The sequence below is a fragment of the Tiliqua scincoides genome, chromosome 4 (assembly GCF_035046505.1).
Source record: "Tiliqua scincoides isolate rTilSci1 chromosome 4, rTilSci1.hap2, whole genome shotgun sequence".
NCBI lineage: Eukaryota > Metazoa > Chordata > Lepidosauria > Squamata > Scincidae > Tiliqua > Tiliqua scincoides.
In genome coordinates this window covers 199,220,569-199,238,046 of record NC_089824.1, presented here as the reverse complement: position 1 = coordinate 199,238,046, position 17,478 = coordinate 199,220,569, and the positions used below count along the sequence as shown (strand labels likewise).

Below are 17,478 nucleotides of genomic sequence, written 5' to 3'. Positions count from 1 at the left end.
ATTTACTAGTTATAAACTGAGAGTCTGCTGAGTTAAAACAAACATTTAATGTTCCTGATATATAAATATATTTAAGAATTTAAATTCTTCTAAAACAGTGCAACTCTCAAACATCTGAAGTTTACTGTATGTGGCTCTTACATTAAGGAAGTTTGGCCACCCCTGACCAAAGAGTTTGGAGGGTTTGGCCACCCTCCAGAGAGCATGGAGTAGGTGTGGGTATATGTGCAGTACATCAGTCCTAGCTGAGTGAACAACTTCTAGGACAACTGTAAGTAGTGCCACTGTAATTATAGGAGTAGTGGTGATGACTTACTGAAAAGAGCTTTGTATGTATGACCTCCTTTTGCATATTGTATTGTGATTCAGGTTGGCGGAGTATCAGTAAGCTCTTATAAAATCAGCATGAATCATGGATGTCTGGTGTGAATTTGGAAGGTTCAGGTTCCAGCATAGCTACAACTATGCTCAAAAAGCTCCAAGAGGAGTCATTGAGTAGAAGTAGGATGAAGTTACAACAGCCCTCTCATTGGTTAGGTTCACTCATCATGATTCCTGATTGGCTGGGGATAATCAAGAGAGAAGATATTACACGACAGAGGGTGCAATCCTAACCAGCTTTCCAGCACTAACATAGCTTTGTCAGTGGGGCATGTGCTGCATCCTGCAGTTGAGGGGCAATCACAGAGGCCTCCTCAAGGTAAGGCAATGCTTGTTCCCTTACCTTGGAGTTCCATTGCCCTTATGTCAGTGCTGCAAAGTTGGTTAGGATTGGGGCCAAAGTGGCAGAAAGGCAACAACAGCCCAGAGTAGTAAACTGTGCTATTATTTTTTGAAGGGCCATTTGCCCGCCTTCAAAATCTTAGTGTTCACTCCAGCAATGTCCACATCTAAGCTCTGCTTAGAATACTTGACTTTTTGAAAATTAATTTTGAATACATCTAGGATCAGGTCTTTGAACCTTCTGTGAATCTTGATTTCCCCACCCCAACTTACAAAGCATAACTGAAATAGTATCACTGGAGATCAGGTGATCACACAGGTTCTTCCTTGGTTTACTTTCAGGGCACTTCTAGACAATAAATTCACATGGGAACTTCTCTATGCTTATCAGTGTAGCATTTTAAATATGAGTGTACACTATTTTTAGAGCCTTTGGGAGGGAGCAGTATAGAAATGAGTGAATACATGAATAGATGAATGAAACACCACCTCCAATCCTCTGCATTAGAAGATCATCTTTCACATGTGCACCATCTTTCACATTTGCACTCCTTAGGATGAAAAGAGCAGGCTGAGAAATAGTCCACAATCATTCATTTCTGATATCGGGGCGGGGAAAAGATCAAGGCAGGCACCTGTCTTCATCAAAGCTGCCCAAAGGCTTTTCATTTCTTTTCTATGCACAACTTCTCTGCCTGGGTGCATCTGAGGCTGATAAAAAGTGAGTGCATTGGAATGCAAGTAAATGAGGTCTGAATAAGATTAACAGGGATTTAAATAAACTGTGCCCACCAGGATTTTTGGTCATGAGCTACTTATTACTGGGCCTCGGGGAATTGTGCCACCAGTCCAGCAGCAGCACAAAGGCAAATTGTTAAGATAATCACTTTCACTCCAAAGACAACAAATGCAGCAAGTCCATAATGACGGGAACAGATTTGGAGAGATGAATAGTAAAGAATGGGTTAAAAAAGAATAGAAAACTCCCAGTATACAAATGTATTTTTCTGTTAACACCAAACACCACCATCCTATCTGCTTTCTGCTGAGAAGGAGAAAATTGAGTTCATAAAAGAAAATTTGCTGCAGAAATCTGGGGCACCATCCGTTGGGAGCTTCCGCAGCATACGGAATACGCCAGAGCACAACTGTGCTTCAGGAGCATTTTGATTAGTGCTCCCTCCTCTCGCAGCAGAATCACCCCATGAGAAAGAAATTAATTGAGGCTTGCTATTACTATATTTACGGCCCTCCTCAGCAAAGGTGGGAGGGAGCTAGAAAGCTCAGGTAAGGGACACTCCAAGGGCATGCAAACTGAGTTTCAAAAAGGCTACAATAAATCATCTCCAAAAAGAAAAGGATCTGCTGTATGTCTCAGGCTACAAACATAAGTACAAAAGGGAGGGCTTACCTATGGAATCCATTTTCAGCGCCAGAGCTCAGGAATCTAAGAATAAAAGGCAAGAGGGCCTCTAAGGACATGCAAAGTGCCTTTCCTTCACCTTGCTAACTTCAGCTGGCCCTCTAGTTTTGATTGAAAAGCTTTGCACATCAGCATGCATGACTTCCAAGCAGAATGGAGTTGTGGGCTGTTTCTTTTTACAGAGGGGCAAAACCAACAAGCCCGTCCCAATTAAGAACAATGTTCAACCAAAATGAATCACCGATCATGGGGTTCAGAAATCAAAAACCTTGAGCATAATCTAGTCAATCACAGGCACAGTACTTGTGTATGCAGGATTCTCACAGGCTCAGTACAGCCTGGCTTCCCCTCTCCTGCCTCTTGCCAATGGAGCAGGATATCCTTTGGTGGAATAGACTTTAGGTGGAATGGTGAGGTTTGTGCGCACACCCCGTATTCTGAGCCAGCTCTCCCTCTCATATTCCTACAAAGGATTTGTACTTTGGAGCTTGAATTGTATACACTGAGCAAAGTGGGAGAATTAGGTGGGGAAATGGGACGTAGGCACATGCCATGCCTCTTAATAGGTCATTCCTTGCATGTAGCAGTAGTGGGGGGAAACAGGACTTTCCTGAACCCATGGGAATAATCTACGTGCAGCTACAGTGACTGGACTGTGCCCATTGTTAATTGCAGGGAGACAGACACGTTATCTTTCACCTCAATCCATTCAAAAGGTCAGATATGCTAATTCTCTAGCTTATTATTAAACCTTTGAAGGACAGTGAAAGGAGGGAGCCAATGGCAAAAACCTGTCATTTCAGACAGACTGTCTAATCTCCCAATAGCACTTAGGCCGAAAGGGAGCTTCTTACAGAAAAGTGGAATACCCAAACATATGTTGCAGTTCTCCTAAGTCATGGGAAGAGAGATTGCTCTAGGCTGCAATGTGTGATATGGCCTCTTTCAATAAATGAAAAATGGTGAAACCTGCCTCCAGCACTTACCCAGGGTCAGCAACAATGACTGCTATTCACCTGAAGTCTCTGAACAGGAATACTAAGCATACCAGAAGACTACTGACCCATCACGGATTATTTTCCTGTACAATGTGCACTAGGTAAGCCTTGGCAATTTATCTATGGTATATCCACTCCCAGATAATTCATTCTAGCAGAGCTAGAGTTCAGGTTTTATTATTAGTGGTGTGTATCTTATGGAAAAGAATATTAGAGGAAGATCTAAAGAGGCAATAATAAACTCTAATCCAAGAAGTTCAAGCAAGTTTTTGCTGAATCTGAAAGGGCAAAGGAGAGAAAACAGGTGGGCTTCATTTGTTTTGAGAAGTACCAAGGTGATTCCTAGGACCTTCCAAGAAAAGCACAAGGACAAAATGGTTCTCTCTTCTTAAAAGAGATAATAAATACAGAAAGTTCACAACAATTATTTGCAATAAAAGGTAAAACAGAATACATTGGTGGTAAAAACCAAAATGTCAAAAAACTATGCGAAATGGCACCCAGCTTTAACTTACGTATCTTGACACGTATCAACTGCACTTTTGGATTACTTCAAAGCCGTTGATTTGTCTAGACCTGTCCTTCTGGGGTTCCCTGAACACTTACTAGAGAGTGAAATTAAACAGGCATCTACCTGTTCTAGAATGACACTTGCATGAGTCTCTTAGAACTTTACTTAATGAGACAGGATATAGATATCATACATAACTTAATGTGCATGACAAAAAATAAAGTGGGAAGCAGCTCACTACGTACATGCTCACGGGTGGGTGGTAAAAACTAACATAATGGCTTTTGTGCTTTGTTGTTACGATAAAGGCCATGTTACTTAACAGAGCTGAGTTTTGCGTATCAAAGGAAGATGTAAGACTGTGCTATTTTTGCCCCTATCCTCCCTTCAGCAAACATGCTCAATCTATCACTGTACATATGAATCATCCTCATTCATTCAGCCCACCTGAAACTTAAAAAGTAAAGTCCACATTCCAAAGGAGTTTCAAAACAGAGACGAGAGAAATGTCTTACTTATATAATTAGGCACAAGAGAAAGACAGTAGAAGTAGCAGAGAATGTTGTATCTAAGAAAAGTTAAACTTGGGGAGGTAATTATTAGGATTAAGAGATTCTTTTTAACAAAGTGAAAACACATTTATTAGGTTATAAAATCAAGTGTATTAAGCCCACTGAAAACATACAAAACAGGAAGCTGTAGTGCTTGATCCCTCTTGTCTTTAAGCAAAGATTCTTGGGGTTGGGGGCAAAGACTATGACCTAATTTCATTTCATGGAACTTGCACTGTGCATTTCAGACACCACAAGGTAAGACACGCTGTCCTCTCCTGCTTCCATGTTCTGCACCAAGTAGGAAAGTTCAGTAACCCCATACAAGTATTTACAGCAGATCAGATGAAACAATAATCCTCATTTAAAGAAGTGTTTCTTCTTGAACACACACAAGAATAAGCATGACTATATCTGACACCTTGTATGTTTAAGTTGATGTTCAATAACATCATCTTTAGGAAAGATGAATGGTGACTGAGACACAGCCTTTAAGATTCATCATGAAGCTATTTTATCGCTTCTTCTTGGTTTCTTTCTTGGGTTTCTTGCTCACTGATGTAGTGGCAGCTTTGGGTTTCTTCACCGCTTCCAAGTTTTTTGTCTCAAAGCTTTCAGTATCCTACAACAAGAATAACCAAAATCAATGGTGTTTTGGGCATATGCTGTTGAAATCACAGGCTGTTTTCACATGGAGTGCTAAGGGCACATTTGACCTCCCATTTTGAAATTTTTTGGCATGCATAAATGTTGCTGATGTGGGACAGCAAGTGGACGAGTGCCTTTTTGGCAGGAGGTCTGGTCCAGAGGGCTGAGCCTCCGTTTGCCTGAAGATAACATCCGAAGGTCGCCAGTTCGAGGCCACCGGCACCGTGTATGGCGAGACTTTGAAGCAGCTGACAAGCCCAGCCAAGTTATTCCACCTGATGAAGGAGTTGCTTGTCAGCCTGCGTGGGAGGAATCTGCAGGCCAGAAAGTGATAACAGACCATAAAAGACATCTGAAATGTTGTGGTTCTTGAAAGATAGAACCTTTCTTCAATTGTAAAAATCCCTACGGGGATTTAGAACAGCCTGCTCATGTAAACCGCCTTGAATTAAAGTCGGAGAAGAAATCTGACGACCAAGAAAGGCGGTATATAAATGCCTGAATTATTGTTATTATTTTGAAAATGAAATGTACAGTACATGTTCATTCATTCACTGTATTTATATGCCACTTTTAAACAAAGTGTTTGCAAAAGGGTTTTATAGAAGATGGATGGTTCCCTGTCCCAAAGGGCTCACGATCTAAAAGAGACAAAGGGAAACAACAGAAAGGAGAGAAATGAAAACAAGGTTGACTGGGAAAGAACATGTGAAGTACACATCTATAGTTATATGGTTAATGGGAGGACAGCCCCTGCCCTTGTGTCCCCTTCTCAAAGAACCCTGCTCCCCATTGACCGCTGTGAGATACAGGAAGCTGGACTAGATAGGCCTATGACCTGATCCAGTGGGGCTGTTCTTATGTTCTTAAGACCCTCCCACTCCTCATGTAGGGCAAATACCCCACCTACCCAGAAACAATTTCTTGGGCCCGGCCTTTCAAATGTCAGTGGGGAGCAGGGTTCTCCTCACCCAGACCTGGATGGGAGAAACACAGTTCTCTCTTCAGCCACTTCTCATTCTGGCAATTACTGACCCAGCCACACCCTGACTGGCTGCTGTTCTATGGGGCACTTGGCAGCTCTGTGTGTCCTGGAGATGATGTTTCGGTCCATCTGTCAAGTTAAGGGAGTTCACTATTTCCCGGAGATTCATACACTCTCTCTTCCAATGCCCATTTTAGCCAATGTATGTTTTTCATTCAAATTGCTTACATAAGACCTGCAAACATTCCTTATGCAACCTGATGCAGTGTATGTGGAATCGAGACCCACTGAGTTCCTTGGAGAGCCTAAGAAAGTGGGCACAGGACTGCAGCTTTAGAGTCACGTATGAAAATACCTAGGTGTTCAGAATGCAAGTGCTTGCTACAGCAGTGCTGTAAACCAGCTGTACAGGAAAACGATGAAAGGATAGGACAGGGCTTGAGGACAGATCTGCAAGGACAGGGGCTGGCTGGGTAAGGATGACTGTCAGCTGCAAGCAAATGATGCAGGGGAAAAAAGAAAAGCTAGATTGCTTCAAGAAAAGCTATGTTAGAGCCATGGGTTTTGAAGAGGAAACTGGGGAAGGAGATCTCTCAAAGGATAGAGAGGGAGGCTGTGTCAGGCATTGAGACATGGAGAAAATACAAAGGCAGGAGTGAAAACAGGAAAATGGAAACTGATAGCAGGTAATCGCTTAAGTGACATTTCAGGCAGGGCTGATTTCCACATGCCCATAATGCACTTGCAAGAAAGAAGTTTTTTTGGCATTTTGTCTGAAGTACATAATCCCACTATGTGCCTAAAGGCACAAGAAGGTGATTTACCACAATATATACAGAAATACCTTGCCATCAAAATATAGCTGAGCTTCCTCTTGGAAGAAGAATCTCTCATATGTGTTTACTGGAAATGACTCCTTTGTCTATGTGTCTGTATATATGGTTAAAAGTTCTACCGGGGGGGGGGGCAAGAATAATTGAATTGGGCATGGTAACTGAACATATAGATCTACTCTTATTGCTATGATTTACCCACATGAATTTTAGTGCATGTGAAAGCTCAAAACTTCCACCAGAGCAAATTAAGGGAAATTATCATTTAAATTTGGAAGAGCCACTAAGGATTCTCATAACTCTCCCCTCATCCTCCCCCAATCATCCCAGCCTAATATTTTCCTTTAGGGAATGTGGCAAGAATACATTTTTCCTACTGGGCAACTGTTTTGCTGTCATCTTTGATGGGCAAAAGGAGAAAAGATTTAGTCTATGGGAAAGAAGATCATACTGTTTCTTTTTTTTCTTTTTTAATCCACACATGCATGGGAGTAGAGCCAGGCTTCTGAAAGAAATCACACACACACAGATTGTGTCTGCTCATTAAACAGGTTTTGTTATAAATAATTTTGAGGCTTCTAGAGATTCTCAAAATCCATGCTTGTCAACTGGAAAAGGCCAAAGAAGAATGGCAGAGATTTGTGCTCATTTCAGGCTTTGCAAAAGCAGTGCTGATAACTCAGGGGGAGAACAGCTGACAGTATCTTTTTCATCAATGAGCTGGCCTCAATCTTACAGGGCTATTGCAATTCACACTCACGTGACCTCCCAAGAAAGGAAAGGAGGCTTGACTTGCTTCCTAAAGGATGTGATTCACCCACAGGAAGCTGGCCAAAACAGCTCCAATCCTCTAGAGAAACAGAGCAATATGCTTGTTATTATTTGGGGACACACAGTTCATCTCTGCAGCTGCAGGAAGAGCACTCCTGCCTTCTAATGCCACGGCGAGTGTTCAAAGGCTGATTCTTCCACTAATACGGGGGTTGCATGGAATAAGAAACAGCTTAAGTAGGCATTGTTATAACCGTATCTAGGGATCATTCAAGTTCGCTTATTAGCCTGTAAATCAGAATTGGCAGTGCAAGCAGAATGGGATACTACAGTTCATTTTCCCACTGGAAGTGCACTGCAGTACAACTCTCAATCAAGAGACTTGATTATCTCTTGTATGTTCATGCTCTACAGATACTAGGAAAGTTCAACTCCACTGAAGCGAACCCTTGATTTAATGGACCTCAGCTCAATGGACAATTTCTGAAGTCTGCACAGTTCTGCAGCAGCACTGACAGAGCTCTGTGAGGTAAATAGGAGAAGGGTATCTAGGCAGGCTTCTAAAACTCCCTTGACACAAGGGCTCTCCTTTCTGTCCTTGAACAGGAGCTCCAGGAATGAAGAAAACAGGTAAGCCTGCCTGCAAGCCCCCTTCCGCACCTACTTACCTTACAGAACTCCATGGGCACTGCTGTTCCTCTCTCCACCAGAGCATTTTAGGAACTGAGATGTTTCTCCATTCCTAGAGTACCCTGGCGGAGAATGGAGCAGAGTGGTAGTGCCAAGGGAGCTCTATAAGGTAAGGGTTTAATAGAAAAATAAAGGGAAGAGGTGTCTGGGCTTAAAGGACTTTTGGCATTAATGGACACTCCTTTCCTCCTTTAGCCTGTTAAATTGAGGGTTCACTGTAATAGATGCTATAAAGAAAAAGTTATTGCATCTATACAGGTTGGAACATGGTATCTACAGGGGATCCATTCCCAGACCCCCTGTGAATACTGAATCCATGGATATTGAGATCCATGGGAGGATCAGAGGACCTCTGGGCATGACTGGCAGTGCCTTCTGGTCACATCTGGTGCTGCAACTGGAAGTGGCTTTCTCCCAGTATCAACGGCATCTGGTAGAAAGTCAAATCCATTGATGCCACATTTATGGATACCAGGGGTAAACTGTATAATGGTTTAAGGAGTCCCTTAAGTGACATTCTTTTTGGGATTACAGGTGTGCATCACTTAGCAATATGTCAACTAACAACCAACCAGATATACAACAGTGGTTGTTAGTTATGCTTTCCATTGTCAGTTGATGCTGAAATTCTTTACAAGATGCCTGGGTGCCTCCATTGGGAGGCCCCCAGAAGCCTCTGTAGCACCAGCTGGTGACTCACTCTATTGGCCTTCATGGGTCTCAGAATGGCCTGAAGAAGCCTCTAGAAAGCACTTCCAGTTTTTGGAAGCCTTTTTTTATTTGCTTGCAAAAGCCATTCTGAAGCTTGCAGAGGGCCGGCGTGATCCAGGGGAGGCCTCCAGGGCCTTCCTAATGAAGCATCCCGGCACCTGGTAAGGAATTTTGTTTAACAACCAAATCGCTTAATGACAGGGTTCATAGAATGTATTCCCATTGTTAAGTGACGCATACCTGTAACCCATTTTTGCCCGGCCCTCAGGTGTACACATTTTATCCCTGTCACATATATGACAGGGATAAATGGCTTAAGCCATTTGACAGGCCATAAATGGCTTAAGCCATTTGACAGCCATATATTTGACAGTCATTATATGACAGGGCAGAAATGGCTTAAGCTCAGGTAATACACATTAATTATTTTACTGGGTACATAAAAATTCATGCTGCACATTTTTAGTCCCAAAGTCTAACCATCAAAAATTAGTTAGTTGTTCTAACTACGTCCTAACACATCATCAAGGGCTTTTTCACAAATTACATAGAGCAACCTGTCAACAAGTAACCACAGCCAATCTTGGTCTTTACCAAGTGCTTGTATATTAGCGATGTGTTTGCAAAAACAAGATTATCAGTCTTTCTTGTTCACACTTTCAAGTGTACTCTTAAAATACTTTAGATGCAAAAGCTGCCTTGGGCGCCCTTGGCAGAGAGTACTAAAAAATGTATTAAAATAAATACATAAACCTTAAAAAAGCAAGGTGTGAATCAGCCATTACACAGCACTGATTCGCTCTGCAATGATTCACACTTCTCACTCCTTCTAAGCTTCCTCCCACAAGCACAATACAGAACATCAGAGTCCTTTGAATAGTTAACAAGGAAAAAGAAGTGGCTGACCGATTGTCACAAAGGCAGTCACATGATTCTAGCCCTTGTACAGGATCCTGAACTAGACATGCCCTTGATAGAATCCAGGGGAGGACAGTTTGAGAGTTTCAAGGCTCTTCTGCACATACCACCGAGTCCTGTTGGAATTAGTTTTTGATTAATCTCTTAATGATTTCCACGGTGCTTCTCTGCACCCATCTTTCTGATTAATTCACAGAAATTAATTTTGTTTGTTTCAACACCTTATGATTCAGTTAGGCGGTCATCTGATCCACAAGAGTATCATGCAATGTGGCCAGCTGACCTACAGGTAAACTTTGGGTATGTATGGGATGGAGTTGGATAAGGAATACTATCTCAGAAAGGCTAATTCTGGCGTGAAAGCTGTGTTAATTGGGGTACATATTTCAGCCATTTTGAAGATAACTATGATGCTAGTTTGTATGTTGTTTGTTGTGAAGAAAGCTGCAGGCTTAAGACAGAGAATAGATGTAGGACATTCATTGGACTTCCGTACAATCCGGCTCATCCTCTTAGGTCATCAGAGAAGGCCTTTTTACAAGTGCCGCTGCCTAAGGAGGTACGTGGGGCGGCGGCAAGAAATAGGGCCTTCTCAGTAGTGGCACCAATGTTATGGAACTCCCTTCCCCTTGATTTGAGAATGGCTCCCTCTCTTGAGACTTTTCAGAGAGGCCTGAAGACCTTTTTGTTTAAACAAGCCTTCTGAGTTCATGGCCTTTTTAACATCTTTTAGTATTTTTAACAGGCCTGATTCCTCTATGATTTGCTGCGTTTTGCTCTTTTTATCTGACCTTTTATCTGACTACTGTTTTTATGGGTATCTGTTAATATGTTTTTATTTGTGGTTAAATTATGTTTTTAATGTTTTTAATATGTTGTAAGCCGCCCTGGGTCCCTTCGGGGAGAAGGGTGGGATATAAATAAAGTTTTTATTATTATTATTATTATTTATTATTATTATTATCATCAGATGCTGAAAATATACTTACAGTGCAATCTTATGCATGTTTTATGCATGTAACCATACCAACAGGGTGTGTGCTGCATCCTGTGGTGCAGGGGCAGTCATGGAGGCTTCCTCAAGGTAAGGGAATATTTGTTCCCTTACCTTGGGGCTGCATTGGTGCTGCAGATAGGATTGGGACCTTCAGAAGATGATACAGCACCCATTCTAAGATGAAACTGTTTCACATGTTACCGTACTCGAAGTCCACAGCAAACAGAAAGTTTGGAAGACAGGCAGGTCTTCCCTCACTTGCACCAAATTTTGGGTAAGGAAAGAAACAGGAGGAGAAACACCAAATGTCATCCAAGCCTCCATAGAGGTGAGAGAAGACCCACTTCCAACCCAGTCTAAATGCAGTGTTCCTTTCTCTAAACTACTGTATAATTAAGGGTTAAGAAATAGTAAAAGAAATAGCCTTTTTTTTGTCTGCTCCACACTGCAGTTTAAATGAAACAAAAACCCTGCCTCTCCTCGACTTGCTGCTCATGCTGGACTTGGGGAAAGTTATCAGGAGGACAAATACCCATTTGGTTAGTAAACCAAGTCAATATTTGTGGATCTCTGTATATTGTATGCTTATGAAACAGCAAGGCAGAAAAGATGAGTCACGTCAAAGATATTGATGCAGGGGACAAGGTTGATCATGAATACACTGGTTAAAGAGCTCCTCATCTCTTTGAGGAGTAGAAGTTGTCAGAGATTACCAATGCAGCTGCAGATGTGTCACCAACTTCAGAAGTCAGCCTGAACAGAAAACTCCATATACAAATTTCTGAATTTACAGGTTTATCTGTTTTAAACGTGGACCATGGAATGGCCCAGTAGTCGCACCTGAATCATCCAGAAGTTACGACTCCAGAATGCCATCAACACCAGCTCTACACTGAGAAATGAAGAACAATCTTCAGGAGGGTGGTTGGAATTTGTATCAAGTGCTTATCTAGCTAGAAATGTTGTAAACCTGTGGTTGTTTGGTTAAACCAGCCTAGCAATAACTTTACATTTCAAAGACTATATTTCTTGTTCTTATCTGCTGTACAGGTTCAGCCTTCTTATCCACAGATTTTTGATCCACAGATTCGCCTTGACACAGGTCCTCCAGATTCCCGTTGAGCCAGATTCGGTCCAACCTGAAGCCTCCGGAGGCGACCGGAGCTGTGCTCTGGTCGCCTCCGGAGGCCCCCCTGAGGCCCATTCAGGCTACAAGCAGGCTCCATGGGTCTCAGAATGGCCTCCAGAGGTCCTAGAAGGGCACTTCCAGTTTTCAGTCTTAAACTGGAACTGCCTTTCTAGGACCTCCATAGGCTTTTCTGAGGCCCCTGAAAGCATCGGAAGGCAACTTCTAGTTTTGGTTCTAATGCTTTCAGGGCCCTTCTGATGCTTTCGGGGGTCTCAGAACAGCTCCGGACGTGACTGGAGCAAGGCTCTGGTCATGTTCATAGCTCATTGGACCCCAAAATCTGCATCATTTGATATCACACGGAATTTGGTATCTGCAAGGGATCCAGGAATGATAACGAGGGTCCACCTGTATTCACATTTCTTTCTTTTTGACTGGGGCTTTAATGCTTATTTTATTCATTAACTTTCTTTGAAATTATCTGGAAACTTTCAACTTGGCAAACTCTCAAGGAGCTACAGACAAGGCTGGCTTCCTAATGAGTCACTGTATATCTTAAGACTCTGATGATTCTGAAATCAGGGACATACCCTGAACCTAAAAGGAAAATTCATAGATGGCTCTCGGGGTCCTCTCAGCTGATCCTGGTCAAGAAGCAGTTTCAACCCTTGTTTGAATCTATCCTATCTTTAAATTCCACTCAAGGGACACCCTCCCAAATAGGGTAGGGAACAACAAATATTAAAGCAATTAATAAAATATAAAGATAAAACAGAAACAAAATAAACCCGGATCAATATAAAAACAACAGAATCATAATAAAAAGCCAACCAGAACAAATGGGGTTTCAGACTAGGAGTGAAGTGCCAGTGGGGCAACTCAGTTCCCATTCTGAAGTCTTCTGCTGCAGAGCTGCTTACAAAGGAGGTGAAATTTTTCAACAAAGATCTCCTAAGCAAATATTTCACATTTATAGAACTGTTTTCCAATCAAGAGCAGCTGGACAAGAGGGAACAGTGCAGCACACTAAAGCCTCACTGGTCTGATTACTGAGCCACTTCCAGCACTGCCCGCAGCCATGAAGGTTGCCAACATATTTTAAGAGAAAAGCTGAGAGTGTTGGGGTTGCAGATCCTGTGCAGGATGAACCTACAAATCCACAGCATACATGCACACAGTCCTGACTCTTTCTGCAGTCACTGCTCTGAGGGCCCTCTGAGATAATAGCAAGGCAATACATGACTCACAATCTGTATCCGGTGTACTTTATCCCCAAGACCAGAGAGCCCTGTAGACCAGCCATCTCAGGGAAAAGAGATTTTCTGTGGGGGAAAAGGCCTTGGTGATCAAGACATAGATCACGGGCCGTATCACAATGTCTACTTGCATTTTAAATAAAATGAAGAAATGGCAACCTCATACTTATAAGGGGTCAATAACAGGATCTAGTCATTGCACCAGCAACTGCATTCTTTCCTTTGTACAGGAAAGTAATAAGAACAGCTTACCATTTTATGTGACTTTGGAATGGGAAGGATTATGGCCAATACACAAATGAGCTGGAAAATGGCACCAAAGAAGAGGCCATAGTGTAGGATGTTCTCCATGAAGGTAGGCTCTGGGATTTCAGGGGGCGAGAAGTCCAATTCAGCAGCCATGGCCAAAGTCCCCAATAACCTCTGATTTTTTTGTTTCTGCAGTGAGGAAAAAACATCTCAGGCATAAAGATGTACTTAATACTCTTTACAAAATCAAAACAAGTAATCAAAACAACATATGTTTAGGATCAGAAATCAGGCAGCAGACATGCTTCTTATAACCCAAAGACTGAGAAACCATTAAATCAACAAAGTGACATGGGCTACTGTCAGGAAGCAAAATGAAATGCAAAACACATTTGGGTTTCTCGAGAATAGGGTGCCCAATTGACCACCCTGATTTCAGGTTGGCTTCCCATTAACATCTGCAGAACAGAGACCATTTCCAAACCTACCACATGGCAGCTATAATTCCATGGGAAGGTGATCATCTGTTGCTTCTAGTCACATTTACAGCCCAATCCTATCCATACAAAACATTGGCAGAAAATGTGATCAGCACAATGAGACCTCTGATGAAGGCCCAGAGATTGCAGCTAGTGGATAGGATTGGCCTGTGTGTGTGATGACTGTTGCCATGTATCTGCAACACTGAAATCTGCGTAAATGTGACATGTGGTAATATAGTTGATTTATTGTAATTAATTTTGAAGTGCTCAGACTGAGGACCGTGCAAGAAAATACTTGATTACATTTTGTGGTTTGGAAACTACAATGAAAGATGAAGAAAATAGAGACTAAGGGCCCAATCCAATCCATTTTTCCATTGCCAGTGCAGCTGTGCATCCTGTGGTGGGGAGGCAGTCACAGAGGCCTTCTTAAGGCATGGGAACATTTGTTCTCTTACCTTGGGGTTGCATTGCAGTTGCACCAGTGCTGGAAAATTGGGATAGGATTGGGCCCTAAGGCTGCAATCTTAGGCATACTTATTTGGGAGCAAGCTCTATTGAACATATAGGTCTTATTTTCAACGTGTATAGGATTGCACAGTGACTCTCCTTTCTAACAGAAGATATTATGTTATTCATCATCTCTTTCTGTCAGGGCAAAAAATGTGAATATCTAAACAGGGACTGCTTATCCTAAACACATTTACTAAGGAGTAATCCTACTAAATACAGTGAGAAGTTCAGTGGGACTCAGAGAAGTACTTCTGAGTAAACGGTACAGGAACAATGGCAAGGGTATCCCTATATGTCTTGCCTGTGGCTATATCCCTATATGGCTTGTAGCCATCCCTATATGGCTTCCCAGAGGCACTTGTTGAATTCCAGCAGGTGTTGCCTTATGTTCTTTTAACTCCACTATACACAGGCTCTACACTTGCAGTGGACCGCATCCACCACAGACCCTGCATAGTTAGATGCACTTAAAATCAATGGGGCTGAAGAGTGCCTAATTATGCACTCGTCTGTAGCTCTAAAGTAGGTGATATAAATGGACTAAAAGTCACATAGCTTCTGCGGTTTGAATGAGAGTCTCGATTCATATTAACAATTGGCGTTTTGCAGAAAGAATTGATTTATACCAAGGCAATTTAAATACACAAGTTAAATTGCTAAGAAAAAAGCCAATTTAAATCATGTCTCCCACTGGTACTTCATGTGTTTCCTAAACAATTTTGCACATGGATTGGTTAAGCCATTTCTGTCCAACTTTACATATGCACAACAGTGATCAAATGTGTACAACCTGTGGGCTGGGCAGAAATGGCTTGATTTAGCTACCTGAATATACTGTAGTTTGCAGTATATAGTTTGTAGTTTGCATTTTGAATTGGGCTCAGAAACAAATTAGAAGCTAACAGAAATGGTACGATATCAGTATTTGTTTTCTTAGGGCCCAATCCTATCCAATTTTCCAGTGCTGGTGCAGTCATGCCAATGGGGCATGTGCTGCATCCTTTAGTGGGGAGGCAGTCACAGAGGCCTCCTCAAGATAAGGAAATGCTTGTTCCTTTACTTTGGGGCTGCATGGTGGCTGCACTGGTGCTGGAAAGTTGGACAGGATTGGGCCCTTATTTGTTTCTGAGCCCAAACTGTTACTGATCAGAAAAGGGCTCAAATCTAAAAACAAGGTGCAAGGAACACACCAGCAAACAGCCACTGGGAGGGCTGCTATGCTAGGATAGGAACAGATGTTCTCCCCCTGCTAAATATAAGAGAAGCACCACTTCAAAAAGTGCCTCTGTGCTAAGTTAGAAGTTATCTCATTGCAATCTCAAGGGCAGGTTCCAAATACACTAAAATGCAGCCTTTTAAGCAGTTGGCTCTGAAAATGTTAGTTAGAAGATTAAAAGTGATGGGCACAGTATCAAGTTGGTATTAGCAAGGAAAAAAAACACCAATATTTTATTGCTCATCTTTTTCCTGCTCACTCCTACCATATTTAATTCTCCTGGTCAATGCATAATGCTCTGTGAGTTTTTTCGCTGCCCAAATCCTGAATTCTAGTTCAGCATAATCCTTTCATGAGGACAGTCACAAATCAACTCACAATCAGAACCTTAAAGCATTGTTAAAAGTGAGTTTTTAAACTATTCATAAGTGCATTATGAAGGTTTTAGTGCCTGGCTTGCATCTCTTTGTAAGGCAGCACCAAAATAACTGATGGAATTCACAGCCAGAAGATGAGGTGAGGGCTACTAGGTTATATTCCTTTAAAAGGGAATTAGAACAATTCTTGAGGACAGAGCTGTATGTGGTGATTTTCCCAGATGGCAGGGTTGGCCCATGACCTCCTGACACAGCTTGCCAAATGCTACCTCTTGACCCAATGACTTGCCAGCCTCTGCTCCTCCCACTCTCCAGTGTTCTCGCTCAGCACCCCCAACCCCTTCATGTTTCCTCTTCCTCTCTAACCCCATTCCTTTTCCAATCCAGGAAAAAGAAGGAATGGCAGTGGAGGCAAACAAGTGCACCGCAATGAGCACCCTCAGCAAACTACTGCCTGAAGCAACCACTTCAGCTGACCTTATGGATGGGCCGGCCCTGCCTGATGGCTACACAGAGCCACAAATGTGCCACTATCACTTGCTGGGGAGAAAAACTGGGGGGGGGGAGGTTCTGTCATCTTCCCACTCCGCTTGGCTGCCTCTGGTAGGCCCCTGTAGGAAAGAGGATGTTGACCTGACAGACCCTTGGCCTGAGCCAGCAGGGCTTATCTTATGATCTTATAACTAGGAGTGTGTTTTTTGGGTGATAGTTCCCAAAATTTCTTGATTAAAATAGTAAATTGCAGTGTTATGTGATGTGTATTGCAGCCCAAGAGGGCATTTTAATAAATGATGAACACTTTAAAAATGTACTAGGTAGGCGCCATAGGTGATATTGTGTCAGCAGCTACACCCATTGTATTATTTCTATTTGGAAAAGTAATCTATTTTAATTTCTGGAAAAATATCTTAAACTCCCAAATACAGCATTTTGTGTTTTTATCTGGATATTTTCAAGCCAAAAAGGCAGCTTTTTGAGTCTTTAACAAGAAAAAACACACCCCTGCTTATAACGTTTGTATCCATTTTCCTCCACCTGTTTCCCATTTCCAGAGGATACATTTTTGATGCTCAACTAGTAAAAAAAAAATTAGCACCACCCGACCTACTTTCTCTCTCTGGCCCTTGGGAAAGAGTTACTAGACTAATTGCTACTTGGAGAGGCAAAGCGTTATTTTAAAGGCAGTTAAAGGGGAAGGGGAGGGGAGATATAGAAGAAACCTGGAGGCAATTTGTGCAAGAATAAGGGCAGCCACTCCTGTGCATACACAGTGGCATAGCTAGAGGGGGGCAACGCACCAGATTTTGCAGGGAGCCTCACCGCAGCATGCAAAGCATCACTGCCCCCAAGAGCAGAAGGAAACCCATCCTTTGTGCCCAGCAAAACAGGGGCCAGGTGGGCGAAGTGCCCCATCCTAGGCATGTCTACTCAGAAGTAAGCCCCATTCTACCCAATGGGGCTTACTCCCAGGTAAGTGTGGCTAGTTTTGCAGCCTAG

At 42.4% G+C, this 17,478-nt stretch overlaps 1 protein-coding gene and 1 long non-coding RNA gene across 2 annotated transcripts; one reads left to right on the top strand and one right to left on the bottom strand.

The window, feature by feature from the left end:
- Positions 1 to 4,628: 4,628 nt before the first annotated feature.
- MANBAL (mannosidase beta like) lies at positions 4,629 to 13,579 on the bottom strand. The gene is made up of 2 exons (XM_066625577.1): positions 13,397 to 13,579; positions 4,629 to 4,828 (listed from the first exon to the last, which is right to left on the bottom strand). The coding sequence occupies exons 1-2, from the start codon at positions 13,544 to 13,546 to the stop codon at positions 4,721 to 4,723; spliced, it is 258 nt and encodes an 85-aa protein (XP_066481674.1). The 5' UTR covers positions 13,547 to 13,579; the 3' UTR covers positions 4,629 to 4,720.
- LOC136649525 (uncharacterized) lies at positions 9,783 to 11,768 on the top strand. Its single transcript, XR_010794404.1, has 2 exons — positions 9,783 to 10,051; positions 11,553 to 11,768. It is a non-coding gene; the product is annotated as an uncharacterized lncRNA (long non-coding RNA).
- Positions 13,580 to 17,478: the final 3,899 nt, after the last annotated feature.